Source organism: Pteropus vampyrus, unplaced genomic scaffold, assembly GCF_000151845.1.
Source record: "Pteropus vampyrus isolate Shadow unplaced genomic scaffold, Pvam_2.0 Scaffold116, whole genome shotgun sequence".
Classification (NCBI taxonomy): domain Eukaryota; kingdom Metazoa; phylum Chordata; class Mammalia; order Chiroptera; family Pteropodidae; genus Pteropus; species Pteropus vampyrus.
In genome coordinates, this window is record NW_011888897.1 from 4278215 (window position 1) to 4293325 (window position 15111).

The 15111-nt window shown below is 32.7% G+C and overlaps 1 protein-coding gene across 2 annotated transcripts in view; it reads right to left on the reverse strand.

Annotated features, from left to right (window-relative positions):
* Positions 1-3129: 3129 nt before the first annotated feature.
* CDK17 (cyclin dependent kinase 17) overlaps positions 3130-15111 on the reverse strand; it is an 80170-nt gene continuing 68188 nt past the window's right edge. Inside the window, exons 11-17 of one of the 2 annotated variants that reach the window (XM_011365922.2) lie at positions 12645-12765; positions 10201-10298; positions 9597-9702; positions 7517-7559; positions 6422-6512; positions 5366-5443; positions 3130-4838 (exon numbers count right to left, since the gene is read on the reverse strand). In XM_011365922.2, the coding sequence (XP_011364224.1) occupies positions 4801-4838; positions 5366-5443; positions 6422-6512; positions 7517-7559; positions 9597-9702; positions 10201-10298; positions 12645-12765 (575 nt within the window). In that variant the 3' untranslated portion in view covers positions 3130-4800. Of the gene's footprint in view, positions 5192-5365; positions 5444-6421; positions 6513-7516; positions 7560-9596; positions 9703-10200; positions 10299-12644; positions 12766-15111 lie in introns of both variants that reach the window. The other variant, XM_023533980.1, reaches the window with a different exon arrangement.

The following is a 15111-nucleotide window of genomic DNA, read 5'->3' on the forward strand; positions in this document are numbered from 1 at the left end:
TGAGGAAGCAAGTAGGTTGGTTTACTTCCACTTACTTGGGATAATCCAAGTTTCACTTTTCCAAAAGAGTCCAAGTTAGAAAATGAGTCTTGTCATCTAGTTTTAAATATGGTATAGCAAAACAAGCTATGCATAAATAATCTGCTTTAAAGAGATATTTAAGGAAACAAATATAATTGGAGGGAAAGGAATGGGTTTAAAAGTGCCCTTGATCTTTTAAGTCTTAAGTTCTATCAATGTTCTGTACTGAGATGGGGAAGGTGAGGAGAGGGGGAAAATTACCATTTATTCTTTTAGTCACAACTAATATCATACTCAATGGTGAAAGACTGAAAGCTTTCCCCTTAACATCAGGAACAAAATAAGGATACCCTCTGTTGCCACTTCTTTTCAACACAGCATTGAAAGTCCTAGCCAGGGCAATTAGGCAAAATAATAAATAAATCAAATTGGAAAAGAAAAAAATAAAACTATATTTATGATATGTCTTATATGTAGAAAACCCTAAAGAGTCCACAAAAAAAAAAAAACTGTTAGAGTTAATAAATTCAGCAAAATTACAGGATGCAAAATCAACACGTAAAAATCACTTTTATTTCTACACACTAGGAAGGAAAATTTTGAAAAAAAATTAAGAAAATAATTCCATCTACAATATCATCAAAAGGAACAAAAAACTTAAGGAATGAATTTAATTAAGGAGGCACTGAACACTGAAAACTATAAAACATTGCTGAAAGAAATTAGATATCCTGTGTTCATGGTTTGTTAAGATCACAATACTATCCAATGCAACCTACAGATTCAGTGTAATACTTATATGGAATTTCAACGGACCTGAATAGCCAAAACAACTCATGAAAGATCAAAGTTAGAGGACTCACACTTCTTGATTTCAAAACTTACACACTACGAGTAATCAAAACATGGTACACGGCAGAAGGACAGAGATGTAGACCAACAAAATAGAATCAAGAGCCCCAAAATAAACCCTCATATCTAAGGTCAATTGATTTTCAACGAGGGTGCCAAGACCTGTGGGAAAGGGCGGTTTTTTCAACACACACTGCTGTGAAAACTAGATATTCACATGCAAAAGAATGAAGTTGGACCCTCACTTTATATCATATATAAAAATTACCTCAAAATGGATCAAGGCCCGCAATGTAATCAGTAAAAGTATTAAAATTTTAAAATAGGAAGATATTCATGACCTTGGAGATTTGAGAATAGTTCCTTAAATGTGCCAACAAGAGCTGAAGCAACAAAAGAAAAAAACAGATACACTGGACTTCATTAAAATTAAAACTTTAGGATATCAAAATGATATCATCAAGAAAGTGAAAGACAACCCACAGACTGGAAGAAATTACATATCATATACCTCGAAAGGGACTATTATATAGAACATATATAAAAAAACTTACAACTCAACAACAAAAAGATATTACAACCCAATTTTAAAATGGGCAAAGAACTTGAATAGACATTTCTCCAAAGCAGATATAGAAATAGCCAATAAGCACATGAAAAGATGTTCAACATCCTTAGTCATTAGGGAAATAAAAATCAAAACCACAACGAGATAACGCTTCACACCTGTTAGAATAAACATAATAATAAAGGAAAACAAGTTCTAGTGATGATGAAGAGAAACTGCAACGCTTATACATTACCACTGTGAATGTAAAATACTGCAGTCGCTATGGAAAACAGTTTAGCGGAATGCACTTAGCATTAATGTCCTGACTAGGCAGAGAGCCAAAGGAGAGAAAGAGCATTAGGGAGATCGTTTTATAAACTATATAAATGTCTAACCAATGTACTGTATACTTGAAACTTATTAAAAAAAAGTTAAACACAGAATTACTAAATGACCCAACAACTCTACTCCTAGGTATTTAAACCCAAAGAATTGAAAACAAGGACTCAAACAGATGCTGTACATCACTGTTCACAGCAGCATTCTTCATAGTAACTAAAAAGTGGAAACAATCCAGTTTCCATCAGCAGATGAATGGATAAACAAAATGCTGTCTGTATATTCATATCACAGAATACTATTCAGCCATAAAAAAAAAATGAAGTTCTAATACATGCTACAACATGGATGAACCTTGAAAACATTACGCTAAGTGAAACAGGCCAGACACAAAAGGACAAATATGATATGATTCCACTTATATAAAGTATCTAGAATAGGCAAATTCAGAGACAAAAGATGTATGTGAAGTTCCCAGGGAGTGGGTGGAATGGGGGGGTTATTTCTAAACGGGTACAGAATTTCTGTTAGGAGTGACGAAAAGTTTTGGAGATCGTGGTAACTGCTGTACAACACTGTGAATCTAATGCCACTGAATCGTATATTTACAATGGGTAAAAATGGCAAATTTTATGTTACATATATTTTACCAAAATTAAAAAAAAAATAGCACACATACACACACATACACACACAACCCCTCATGAATTGTCTTAGGTCCAAAAGATAAATTCTTTTAACATGTTAACAAGTCAACTTCAAACATAAGTTGATAAAGCACCAAATAGAAAGCAGCCAGTTCTCTACACCTGGAATGAACATATTCAGTATGTTAACAACATCACTTGGAATGAAAACAAAAGTCATCCTGTCTTACCTTTATGAACCTTGTCAGTTTAAGATGAATCATAAGTGTTCAAGGTTCAAAATTTCTGAGTTTCAATTCTCTTCATTGCAAAGTTTCCAGGATCTGAATGGTGCTCAAGTATCAAAAAACAAAAACAAAAACAAAAACAAAAACCAGATTCCTTAATAAAAATGAAGAAACATTCCTGGACTTCCTACGAAGAATTTTATATAACTACTGGATATATTTATCTTTTATATATGAGAATCAAACATGAATAACTGTGAAATTTGCAAATCAAATATATAACCCATGAGACAAAAACTACAACATGTTATAATTGAGAGTGCTATCCTATAAAAGTACAGTAGAGATTACTAAATGAATGACCAACACAAATATAAATTAAGTATTACTGGCACAGTGAGACTTATCTTAGGAAATGAGACCCATAAAAGAAAATGATCCCAAAGCTGCACAGCCTTCATCCCCCAGAAAGAACTGACTCAACAAAACCACATTTTAACAACATGAAGATTTTGTTATTATAAATTTCAAAACAAAATGGAGGAATTTCCACTTAATATTTATAATCTTCAAAGTAATACATGTCTGTCAGTTAGAAATAACAGCAGTTTGTTAGGCTACAGAGTTTAACATAAAACTAATTTACAAGTGTGAAAAGCAGTAGTGGTCCAATATTCACCATTACACATGAATCTGTTTCTTCCAGAAATTTTTAAAAAATTAAAATTTCAGTATCATGAAATATTAAAATAACACCCCAAACATGCCACGATCACTATTCACAAATAAAGTTAAAATGAAATATACAAAAATTCACTTAATACTGTTAAATAACAATAAGCTACAAGATTTCCTGAACAGAAATGGTAGGACCCCTGAATGTTTTACAGTGAATGACAGGAAAAAAATTAAGTTATGACTATTTTCATGATATATAAGTCAAGAATTTACATGACCATCTCAAAATATACCAATTAAGATTTGTAGTTTGTAAGATGCACTAAACAAATAGCCTTAAAAGTTAACACAAATGCTTAAAACACTGTTACCAACACCAAGGTATGTTTATGATGTTCAAAGAGATGCATAATTAAAACTGTAATTTTTACTATATCTGGTAAACACAATGCTTTAAAACAATCCTCTAAGTTCTCACTTCTTTCATTTGTATTTCTCATGGCTCATTTCAAAGACAGCTTTCAGCTGATTCCAAGTGAATGTTATTGACACACAGCCCCCAAATGAAATGAATTGTTCCTCAATGACACAGCATCTTTTCTAAGAAAATAACTGTATTTAAAAAACAATAACAAAAACAAGACCTCCCATGTTTGATTGGACTTGTACAGTTTTAACTAAATTAAAGCACAATGTAAAATAACTAAGTGTATTAGTATACGAATATCCAATAATATGCAGTAAATATCTCTAAAATGAGGAAAGGTAAAAATAAATAATTTTGGTGCTTTAATTTACTAGTCTCTAATGTGAGATCCCCAAAATGTCAGGTAATTCACTTGCTTGAATCAACTTCTGAATCACATGCTTTCCTAAACATAATGTGCTTATCAATTTTTTAGCTACTCTATTCGCCAATGTTCAATAAAAAATTATATAGATTATAGAGCACGAACTTAGAGTGTTCAAGGTGGCTCACTGTTAAGCAAAGCTAAATTTACATTCCAGGAAACACTGCAGTTTAATTTTAAAAACATACAAACAAAAAATGCAGCAGTAAAACAATTCATGAGGAGAAACAGATGCATTCACATATAATAAAGCCACTGCAACTTCTTCAGGCATTCAACTGTTGTGTTAAATAAACAGACAGTAGTTATTTAGCAGCAATGATTCCGCAATAAATAATGCACTGTGTTTCTCAGTTCTGCACAAAAATTGCAGCTACAGTTACATCAATAGCTGTAACCTACTGGCTCTAATGGCAGAGAAGACCTTAAAATCAACTGTACAAAAAAATTGTCACACTGTGACAACAAATATAAAAAAACAATCTGTAGGTCTGAAATAAAAAGACTCCACTGTGAAGAGGACAGTGTAGACAAACGGAGATTCCAAGTCCACCAAAAGAAATATTTGCCTTCAGATCTGAGTCCTTGATTGGTAAGAAAGGCTGGGGGCTGGGCTTGAAACCATGTTATCAGACTTAAAAGAGCATGCTCTGTCTTCTGTTCTTCCCATGTCCTAAAATATAAAGTCATTTTATGAGGCAGTTCAAGGTTCAGTTTTATCCCACATACAGTATTTGTTGACTCTAGGAAGCTAATGTTCCCACCAGCAAAAGCTAATATTCCATGGTAGGAGTGATCAGCACTGTCTTAAATGCCCCTTTTGTTGATAGGGTCAGTCTACAGCTTCTATGCTTCGAAGTGATGAACCTGATGACTAGGGAAGCACAAGATGTGTCTTCTGCCTCAGGTACCAGGGATGGCGTGTGCAGTGATCAAGCCAGGCCACTTGTAAAAGGTCTTTGTGTCATCTGCAGTTTTCAGGATCCCTGACTTGACTGAGTCAGATTTCTCTGAAGAATTACTGAGCTGCCCACATCATACAGAAAAGTGAGTACGTGCAATGTTAAACATACACAGTTGTGGAATGCACTGTACATTGGTTTTTACATCAATAATTTTACTGATCAATTTATAAACCAAAAACTTGGTTCCACACAAAACTTCATGATCGACACGTGAAATGGTTTATGACAAACACACCTGTCTCTGGATAAGACGAATTTCGAAAACCCGGGTCCTTTTGCAACTGAATCTCTTTCAAACTGAATATTGATACACCTAAAATGCACAGACAAAAATTATCAGGTCTAATATTATTAAAACAAATATAATCCAAATATAGATGGAAGTTTAAAAATATATATTGATTCAATATGAAACATTTATACACTTACAAGGTTATAGCCCTGCTGACATATATTCCCCTTTGTCCCAATATTTTAAGAAAACCAAACAAAATAATCTCACTTCAGAACCCCTCCCCATCCAAATTCTGCTTTAATCATGCTTCGAGTATGTGTTTCTCTGAGCAGAATATACATTGTCTATTTCTAGGACTTACTGGAGTTGGGAGACCTAATCAAAATGTATTACTTGGTTTTTATCCTCTCTGTCCTTTTTCTTCCTCCTTGTGATGCATGAAAATATCAGGCATGAAGATATCAGGTCCTCAAACTATCTTCAGATTTTTAGAGAAGAATAAGGAATAAGTTTCTACATAACTGTCTAGCTCAAACTATACAACTCGATATTAATAATGAAAAGTAAATATCATCTTAAAAAAACACCTGTACTTCATTGTTCTCATTTCCAATCTCTGCCACCATCTTTATATCCTGAAAAGGAAATCTACTTTCTTAAGAAAACAAACATGTTTTGGTTGTATTTCATTGTTCTTTGCCTGAAATCCACTTTTAACAATTCTGAAATCAAAGCTATCCAGATTGGGATTAATGACAATGTCTATCATTATATGGCATCCTCCAACTTAAAGTCCAATAAGATTAATGACCCATGCCTAACTGCTAATGATTTCTTACAGAGCAGTGCCAATGTGCTCGTGTTTAAAGAAATAAATTAAACATAGGCAAACAAGACATACACCTCCCTTCAAAGAATTCAGATATAATTACAAGGCTAGAATTTTAGGCTTAAAAACCAATAGCAATCTCTTCCTAAACCCCTAATTTATTCCAGTTTCCAGCCCTAAACAAATGAAAATAAAGAAAGGGGAGAACGCTTTAGAATTTCTCTTACTTTCAGGTAAAGCATGTATCCTTGGTCCTAGACTTCGAAAGTACACATGTTTCATGGCTTCTTCTGCTGAAACCCTTTTCTTAGATTCATACTGTGGAAAAACAAAGAACTGCTTTATTAACTTTTTCTCTAAATACTGTAAAATACCGTAAATACTGGGGAGTTAGTACTACTTTTATTTTGCTTAATAAAATGACTATTTTTTAAAGAATCAATTGGGAGGTACTCTAGATACGCTAATATTTGAGCTGCTATTGAGATTATGCAGTAATGATTATATCTCAGTTCCAAATTTCCAAGATAAAGTTGGATCTTAAAAATTTAGATTTTTCTGTATTTTCTAAAGTGATGAAAAATTAAAATATCTGACCTTTAGTGTTACTTTTCTTCATGAACACCAATGGATCATTGGAAAATATACCCAATACCTTTATGACAGACATTATTAAATTATCTATTCAATACCCATTTCTCTTTTTTCTTTGATGAAATAAGCTAGACGAATTTAAGGTGTCCCTGCTTCCAACATCATGAATCACGACTGCTCTAAGTTTGGGAAAATTATGACAATTATGACAATCTTGCTTCTCAATTCCTAGCCTCTCTTACAATTAATATTCTGGTTTACAAGACTTAGGAAAAAGCCTTGCAGGGGTTTCTGGAAAAGACTGCTTTCCAGATACAAGAAGGCTAATGTAGCGGACACAACCCTTATCCTCTATTTCTTCCTGTTTGAATAAAGATATGAATGGTATTTGGAGGTGCAACAGCCTGTATGGCAGTAGTATAAGGAAAAGAAAGAACGTAAGAGAACACGGACTGCAGAGAGCATGGCCTTGACATAGTTGATCTATGCAAGAAGCTGATTACCTCCAAATGTTCTAGGTTACAATGAAAACCCACCAGACACATTAAGAGAAACTGTTTTTTGTTGTTTTTTTTTACGTAAGCATATGCCTTTAAGCATGCTAGACGCTACAGTAATCTTATCATAAAAAAATTTTTGAAGGAGGTATTACTGATCCCATTTTACAGATGAAGAAACTGAGGCTTAGAAAATTAACCCATTTAACAATTACAAAAGATGTAACTTACCTGAAGAAATTTTGTTATCAACTCAATTCCTTCAGAGTCTAACCTAAAAACAAGAAGACACAAATGGTAATTTATTCTCTTTTATTTTAGCTAATAGTAACTTTTCAAATAAAACTATTTCCAACTGTTTTAATCTGTGAGATTCAAGTTCTCTAAATTAGCCTATCTTGGTGCTTTCAGAGACTCAAATCTATTTTATCCTTATAAGACTTATCTTGCCACTTGTTTAAGAAGAAATCATAAATAACTAGGCTTCAATTCGAATTTTCAATATTCAAGAATAAATCAGATGATTAAAAACTATAGAATTTTTTAAAAATCACCATTCTGTCTCAAAACAAAGTAAGCTCTATTTATTGGGAAAGTTTAAGTAAACTGCATCAATTTTCATAGTGCTCCATTTAAGGCAAGAGTACAAAAGCATCATTTTCCTATTATACAAGTGAAAACAAGGAGACAAATGACCCGAAAATGTATCACTGTGGTTAAGATAAACAGATGAGTCCATTCAACATCTTTATATCCTGAAAAGGAAATCTGACCTTTTTTACAGGGTAGTGTGTTGAGAACGGGGTACTAGAAGGTATAAAGTTCAATTTAAATATGCTTTAATAACTTCATAAAACTTATTTAAAAAGAGCTACAAAATCAATGATATAGTCGACAAAGATAGATAATTATAGTGATGAAATTAATATATCAGGGAGTAGAGGGCTTAGGGATTATCTTAATGGGATAATCTCCTGATCAGCAATCACGAGTACTATTTTGCTGCCTTTCACTGGCAAAAACACAATTACGAATAAAGATTATATTCCCAGCCGAGTGCTCTTAGTGGGTACTGTGGGTACTTTGGATGCTGTGGACTATACATTCTCCAGACTCTTTCAATCCTTTGTAGTTTGCCATTCTGACAAATATCCAGAGCTCCTTGGATATTTGGATGCTGTGGACTATACATTCTCCAGACTCTTTCAATCCTTTGTAGTTTGCCATTCTGACAAATATCCAGAGCTCCTTTTGTAGCTAGGTGCTAAGGTTATGGAGAATCTGCTTTAAAGAAGAGCTTCGACCTTGTATACACCTGACATTACAATGGCAAGCAATATATAAACGACAAAAACAGAATTTATGCTGCTTGGGAAAGATACGTACACTCAAAAAGTCCAGCACATATTATTCTTCTCAAGCAAGTCTACTTAGAATGTTATTAGCTGCTATGGTAACAATATTAACATCAATTCACATAAATACTTTAAAAATATTTTTGGTGTCAGAACTGTATTGTTATTCTTCCATAGCTGCAGAATAAATGAAACTACAGTGAGTGTGTTATGTTGTAAGCAACGTGAATGGCTTTTGAGTAAAACAGACATTGGCCTTATTTGGTATCTTGGTGTCTTTTTTTACTTTTTTTAAGATAGAAAAATAAAGTCAAAGAGGTAAGTTATTATCTATGTTATTTACTAAAATGTACTATATTCTATAAGTCAAATTTTAATGGGAGTCTTAGATGAATCTGGGGGTAGGTCTGAGAAGAAATTTTAATTGAATGGTCAACATTTAGGACATGAGGGGTCAGAGTTTACATTTTCAAATACAAATTATGACTGAACTTTGACTAAAATACTGTTGGGTCAACATTTGTTAGAGTCAAAATTTTACTTATAACACTTTCTTAGTTTTTTTTTAAGTAAATATGCTCAGGTTTTTTAAAGTAAATATGGAAAAATTGCATCATGATCTTCGTGGTACTGAATAAGGTGTTAATTAACATCTTTCTGGAAAAGAAAACAATCTACATAAACTCTACAATTCTAATACATATGTTCTATATTCATGTCGTATACAGCTAAATTCTATGATTTACATACTTGGGTAATTTTTGGTCCCTGAATTATAAAATTATAAAATCTGATACAAGGAAGAATTCAATTAAATGAGATACTAAAATATTTAAGAACTGTATATGTGTATTACATATTTTGTCCTGAATCCTTACTGTGGCCAATGCTTCATGAGACTGAAAAGAATCATGTGGGTTTTCCCGGCTTTTACTTAGATGAAAAAAAAAAAATACCTGGGTGCATGGTTAATTAGAGGCTGAGGTTTATATTTTGGAAAGTTGTAGTTCTTGAACTCATCATTTGAAGAAACACCTGGCCAAGTTTCCTGAGATGGAGTTCCTAATTAAAAAAGATTACATATATATAAAAATATGTAAAAATGTAAATATATGCAAATATATAAGTAGGCAGAACTAAGAAAATAATTTAAAGAACAATTTATATTTAATAGATAATGTGACTTTCAACTAAAACCGAAATGACAGAAATAGAAAACATATATGAACTTTTTTTTGGACTATGCAATGATGCCATAAAAATGATGATGCCTAATTGACACCTAAGCTAGAAATATTTCCTAATAAAATGCTAAAGGTCAATTTTCAATAATATTTCTCTTCTCTCTCCTTCTATAAAATCTTTATGGCAAAGGTGAAATTCAGTAAGTGAAAAGTTACCTAGAAGAATCTCTCTTTATCATAATTATGTTAATTATAGTTCTTATAATATTTATATTAGTCTCTGTATCAAATTTTTAAATATATTTTTTTAAAGATAGTCTTATCTAGCTAGTCAATCGCAGGAAACAAATCACTGGGAAAAGATTTCTTCTGTTACCTAGCAGTCGGAAAATTAAGTGCAGTTCATCTTCCACAGTTGATCCTGGAAATAGAGGTCTTCCAGAAGCCATTTCAAAGAAAATGCAACCAACACCCCTTTAAAATATATCATAAAAAATGATAAGTAATTCATTTACATATTATGACACACAAGAATCTTTTCCTTAAGATCACCTCTCTGGAGAATTTTGTCCTAGCATTTATTCTACTTGTCTCAATTTCAAAATTGCTAACCCACTTAAAATCCCACTTAAAATGTCCAGCTCTCCTCTGATCCTTGAAGAATAACACTAATAATAGCTGATAGTGATTTAATGCTTATGGTGTGTTCGGTAGTGGATAGTAAGGATAGGGAGAGGCAAACGATTCAAGATGTTTTTATGTAAGAAGCAGAGACAGAACACAGTGCAGGATGGAGAGTGTGTGAGTGTATTTGTATATGAGAAGGAAGAAAAATGGATGGAGGCTCAGCGAATGGATACTGTCTTCTTAGTATCTGTGTGAATACACATAAGTTTAAGACAGTCCTTCCAGTAAAGAACTCACAATCTAACAATTGTATATGAAATTTAATTTTATATATTAAAATGTTATATGGAATGAAAATGATGGAGCCACGATGGAAAACAGTATGGTAGTTTCTCAAAAAAACTGAAAACAGAATTACCAGATTATCTAGCAATTCCACTCCTAAGTATATACCCAAGCCTCAAAGAGGTATTTGTACATCCGTGTCCAAAGCAGCATTATTCACAATAGCCGAAAGGTGGAAACAACACAATGGATGAATGGATAAATAAAATGTAGCATACATATACAATGAATATTCAGCCTTGAAAGTGATGAAAATTCTGATACACGAAAAAGTCAAATATCTACAACATGGGTGAACTTGAAGACATTTAGGATAAGTGAAATATGCCAGTCACAGGAGGACAAATATTGTATGATTCCACTGATATGAGGTACTTAGAAAAGTCAAATTCATAGAAAAAGAAAGTGGAATGGTGGTTGCAGGGGCTGGAGGGAGGAGGATGTGGGGAGTTGTTTAATAGGTACATAACAGTTTCAGTTTTGCAAGATGAAAAAGTTCTGGAGATGGATGGTGGTGTGGGATATACAACAATATGAATGTACTTAATCCCAGAGAACTGTACACTTAAAAATGGATTAAAATGAATTGTTATGTAAATTTTACAGTTTAGAAAGTAAGTTTTTAAAAAGAAAAAATGTTATGCAGAACAAAATTAAATATAATTGTTCATTCCAAGACAACAGAAGGAAGTATATGACATCACTACATGAAGATTATACGCAATTAAATGCAACCGCAGTTCAGAGGAAAGAATTGCCACCAGAGGCTAGGTTATATTCAGGAAGGATTTATGAAAATCTGTGTTTTGAAAGTTCCTAGGTACAGGCCCCAGTTAGAGAAAGAGTAGGCATTTCAGATGGGTAGACTGGTATGTACATAGGAGAAAAGGTAGAAAAGCCCAGGTTATTTTTTTCTTTTTACTATTACAGTTGACATTCAATATTATTTTATATTAGTTTCCAGTGTACAACATAGTGGTTAGACATTTATATAATTTATGAAGTGATCCCCCCATCTGGCACAATACATAGCTATTACAATATTATTGACAGTATTCCTATGCTGTACTTTACATACCCCCTTGACTATTTTATAACGTTTAATTTGTACTTCTTAATCCCTTTATACCTGTCTTACCAAACCCCCCAACTCCCCTCCCATCTGGCAACCATCAGTTTCTTCTTTGTACCTATGAGCCCAGGTTATTTTGAGATTTAGTGAGTAGCCTATTTGGCTGAAAAGGAACAACTGTGTAGAAAAATAGTCTGAAGTAAGTTGAAAAAGGTAGTTTAGAGACATTGTATGGAGATCATTAAGTATCAGATTGAAGAATTGTACCTCATGCTACAGGTAATGAAGGGGGAAGGAGCAAAAGTGTTGAGTGAAGGAGTGTCACGATCAAAGTGATATGTGAGGAAGATGGCTATGATATTTTATTATTTTTAGATCGACTTAAAGCTAACAGATTTTGGTGAATATTAAATAATAAAAACAATTTTGTTTTAAATTATGTACCAGACCCTCTTCTAAGTGCTTTAGATTAGCTCATTTGGTTTTAACATTATCCACAGAACAGCCATTTAAAATAATTATTATTACTATTCCCATTTCCTTAAATGAGGAAACTAAGACACAGGCTTGTACTTTGAATAAAGTTATTATACAGTTATAAGTGGTAGAACTGGTATGTAAACCTAGGTGACCTTACATGCCAGAACTTAGTCACTGCTTATATTGTGGCTCTTTAGAATAGTATCTCCTTAAAAGTCAAATATCTATCAATATGCCCTTTTAATGGCTATATTCTTTCAAAATTACAAATGGCAATAACATCTGCATATATTTACCACATGTCAATCTGTGTTGAGTACTCTGAGGAACCGAGAAGCACATCAGGTGGCCGATACCACAATGTGACAACTTCATTTGAGTAGGTCTTTGTGGGAACTGACTTGGCTCTGGCTAGTCCTTCAGAGGGAAAAGAAAACAAGAAATAGCTACAATGAATTTCTCAGCCCATATCCTCACCATGACTCCAGTCACAAGGATGCCTGAGGTAGCTACTCTGTAGCTTCTTGAATCTTAAAAAAATTATTTTTGAATTTTTTAAAAGTATACATAGTCTTGGGTCAACAAACCCTTATATAAACTAAATAACAGTAATTTCACAATCAGAGATTATGTTTACTTTATGAGTGTGACTGTTCCTAGTACAGTGTCTCGGTTAATCTAAACTTTAGATTTTTCTTGCCAAAATTATTTCCTAGCAGAACTTAAGTTAATGCAAAAGAAGCCAATGATATTGAGCTGAACAATTTTACTTCTTACAGCCGTAGGTTTCTGTTGCCTTTTAACTTTCCAGTTTTTATTTACTATATCAATTTTTATCAAAAAGATGAAGCCATTGGTCCAAGATTCTCTTTTTTTCTGTCTCTGAAATCTATTTTTTTAATAATTAAAAAAATGTTTTCAATTACAGTTGACATACAATATTATATCAGTTTCAGGTATACAACACAGTGGTTAGACACTTACCTAACCTACAAGTGATTATCTGATAAGTCTAGTACCCATCTGATACCATACATAGTTATTTGATCCTGGTGAGTTTGACAATTTCCTTGTAGAAGTCTATTTAGAGAAATTTTCCTTAGAATAAATTACATTGCTGTTCTGTACTTATTTAAAATTTTAAGTAATATGTATAATTTTAAAATAAGATGGACCTTACTGGCTTTAGATATTATTGTTGTAAATGATGTAAAACACATGCCATTCCTTTGCCAATTTAATATGGAATTTACTGATTATCTAGAAATAAAGGTGTGAGTTCACAACATTATCTCTTGGGCCACTGGCATGAAAGAGTTGTTTTTACTACCTCTAAGCCTTAAAATACTGAAGAAGCAATTTTAAAAACTACCTGAAGAAATATAAATTTATTTTAACATATAGTTTATTTCAAACAACAAGGCATGACTCATTTTTGGGGCTATGATTTCTGCTATGTATAACTTTATATAGCTTATTAAAATTATACTTAAAAATATCATAAAAGGATAATTCAATACTCTGTTAAACTAGATAAAGTTATTCAAATGAAACTAGAAATTAAAATAACAGTATCACTCGTACTACTTTTGTTTAGTATAATGGCTAAAGGATACAACTGGAGCAATGTTGACACTATTTTATTTAATTTCAAGTTTTACTCTACCATCCCAACTTGGTAAAATAACAAATTATTTTCCTACCAACTCTGGTAATTTGCAAGATGAAGAGATTTTTCTGATCTCTCTTCCTGATATCAATAGTGGGTTATATGGGAGCAAAGACAGGGCCACAAGTTCACTTATTCTAAACCAAGGATGGCATCAAAACAATTGCCAGTTATAGTGTCCTCAGTACTTTACTCTCCTACTCCTGAGAGAATTATGAAGCAGAATGCTTGTGCAAACAAGCTCATGGTTCACAATTAGAATTTCAGTATTGGCAGGAAATGAAATAATCTCTTCCAAACCATACTAATTAAATGTGATGTGACATTATTATATAAGCCATTTTCTATTACTGATGAAAATGTCTAAATTGTACTTCCTAGACCCGAATTTCATCGATTACAGGAAAAAGAGTAGAATTTTCATAGAGATCAAGAACAATTTACAATAAAATACTCAAAGTTACCTGACCCTCCCTTACTTGCAATCATAAGTATATTTACTACTATTCAACCAATAAAAAAAATAACTAAAAGCAACAGAGACAAAGTTGTTTGTACTAGCTCATGGAACAATGAGAATTTCTTGTTGGCCTATAAGAAGATAAGATTTGCTTGGCTTGCAAGCATAATTTTAAGCATTTACGGCATTCCCCTGCGACCCCCAAAGTAACTTTTGGTGGCCCTTGCCATTCTCTTTTTGAATTTTTAATAGTCAAGCAGGGTTTCTCTGTCTTTGCCATTCATTTTGGGATTAAGAAATAAGGACGGTAAATGCAGCTTGACGAGAGAGAGGGAGAGATAGAAAGAGAGAGAGAGAGGGAAAGAGAGGGACAGGGAGAGGGAGAGAATAACAATTATAAAGAAAATAACAGCATAAACTATGCCCAAGAAACTGTACAATTTATATAATCATATGCAAATAACTTGTAATTTCTTGTTTAAACACGTGTGACCTAGCAACCTACCTTCCAAACAAATGATAAAGTATTAAATAAGTAAAAATACATGAATTTCCAGAACAAGTTCACCACTTAATAACAGTGAAGTTTTAAGCCATTACTAAAAGAACACAATGACTACTAAGTATTTTGGTG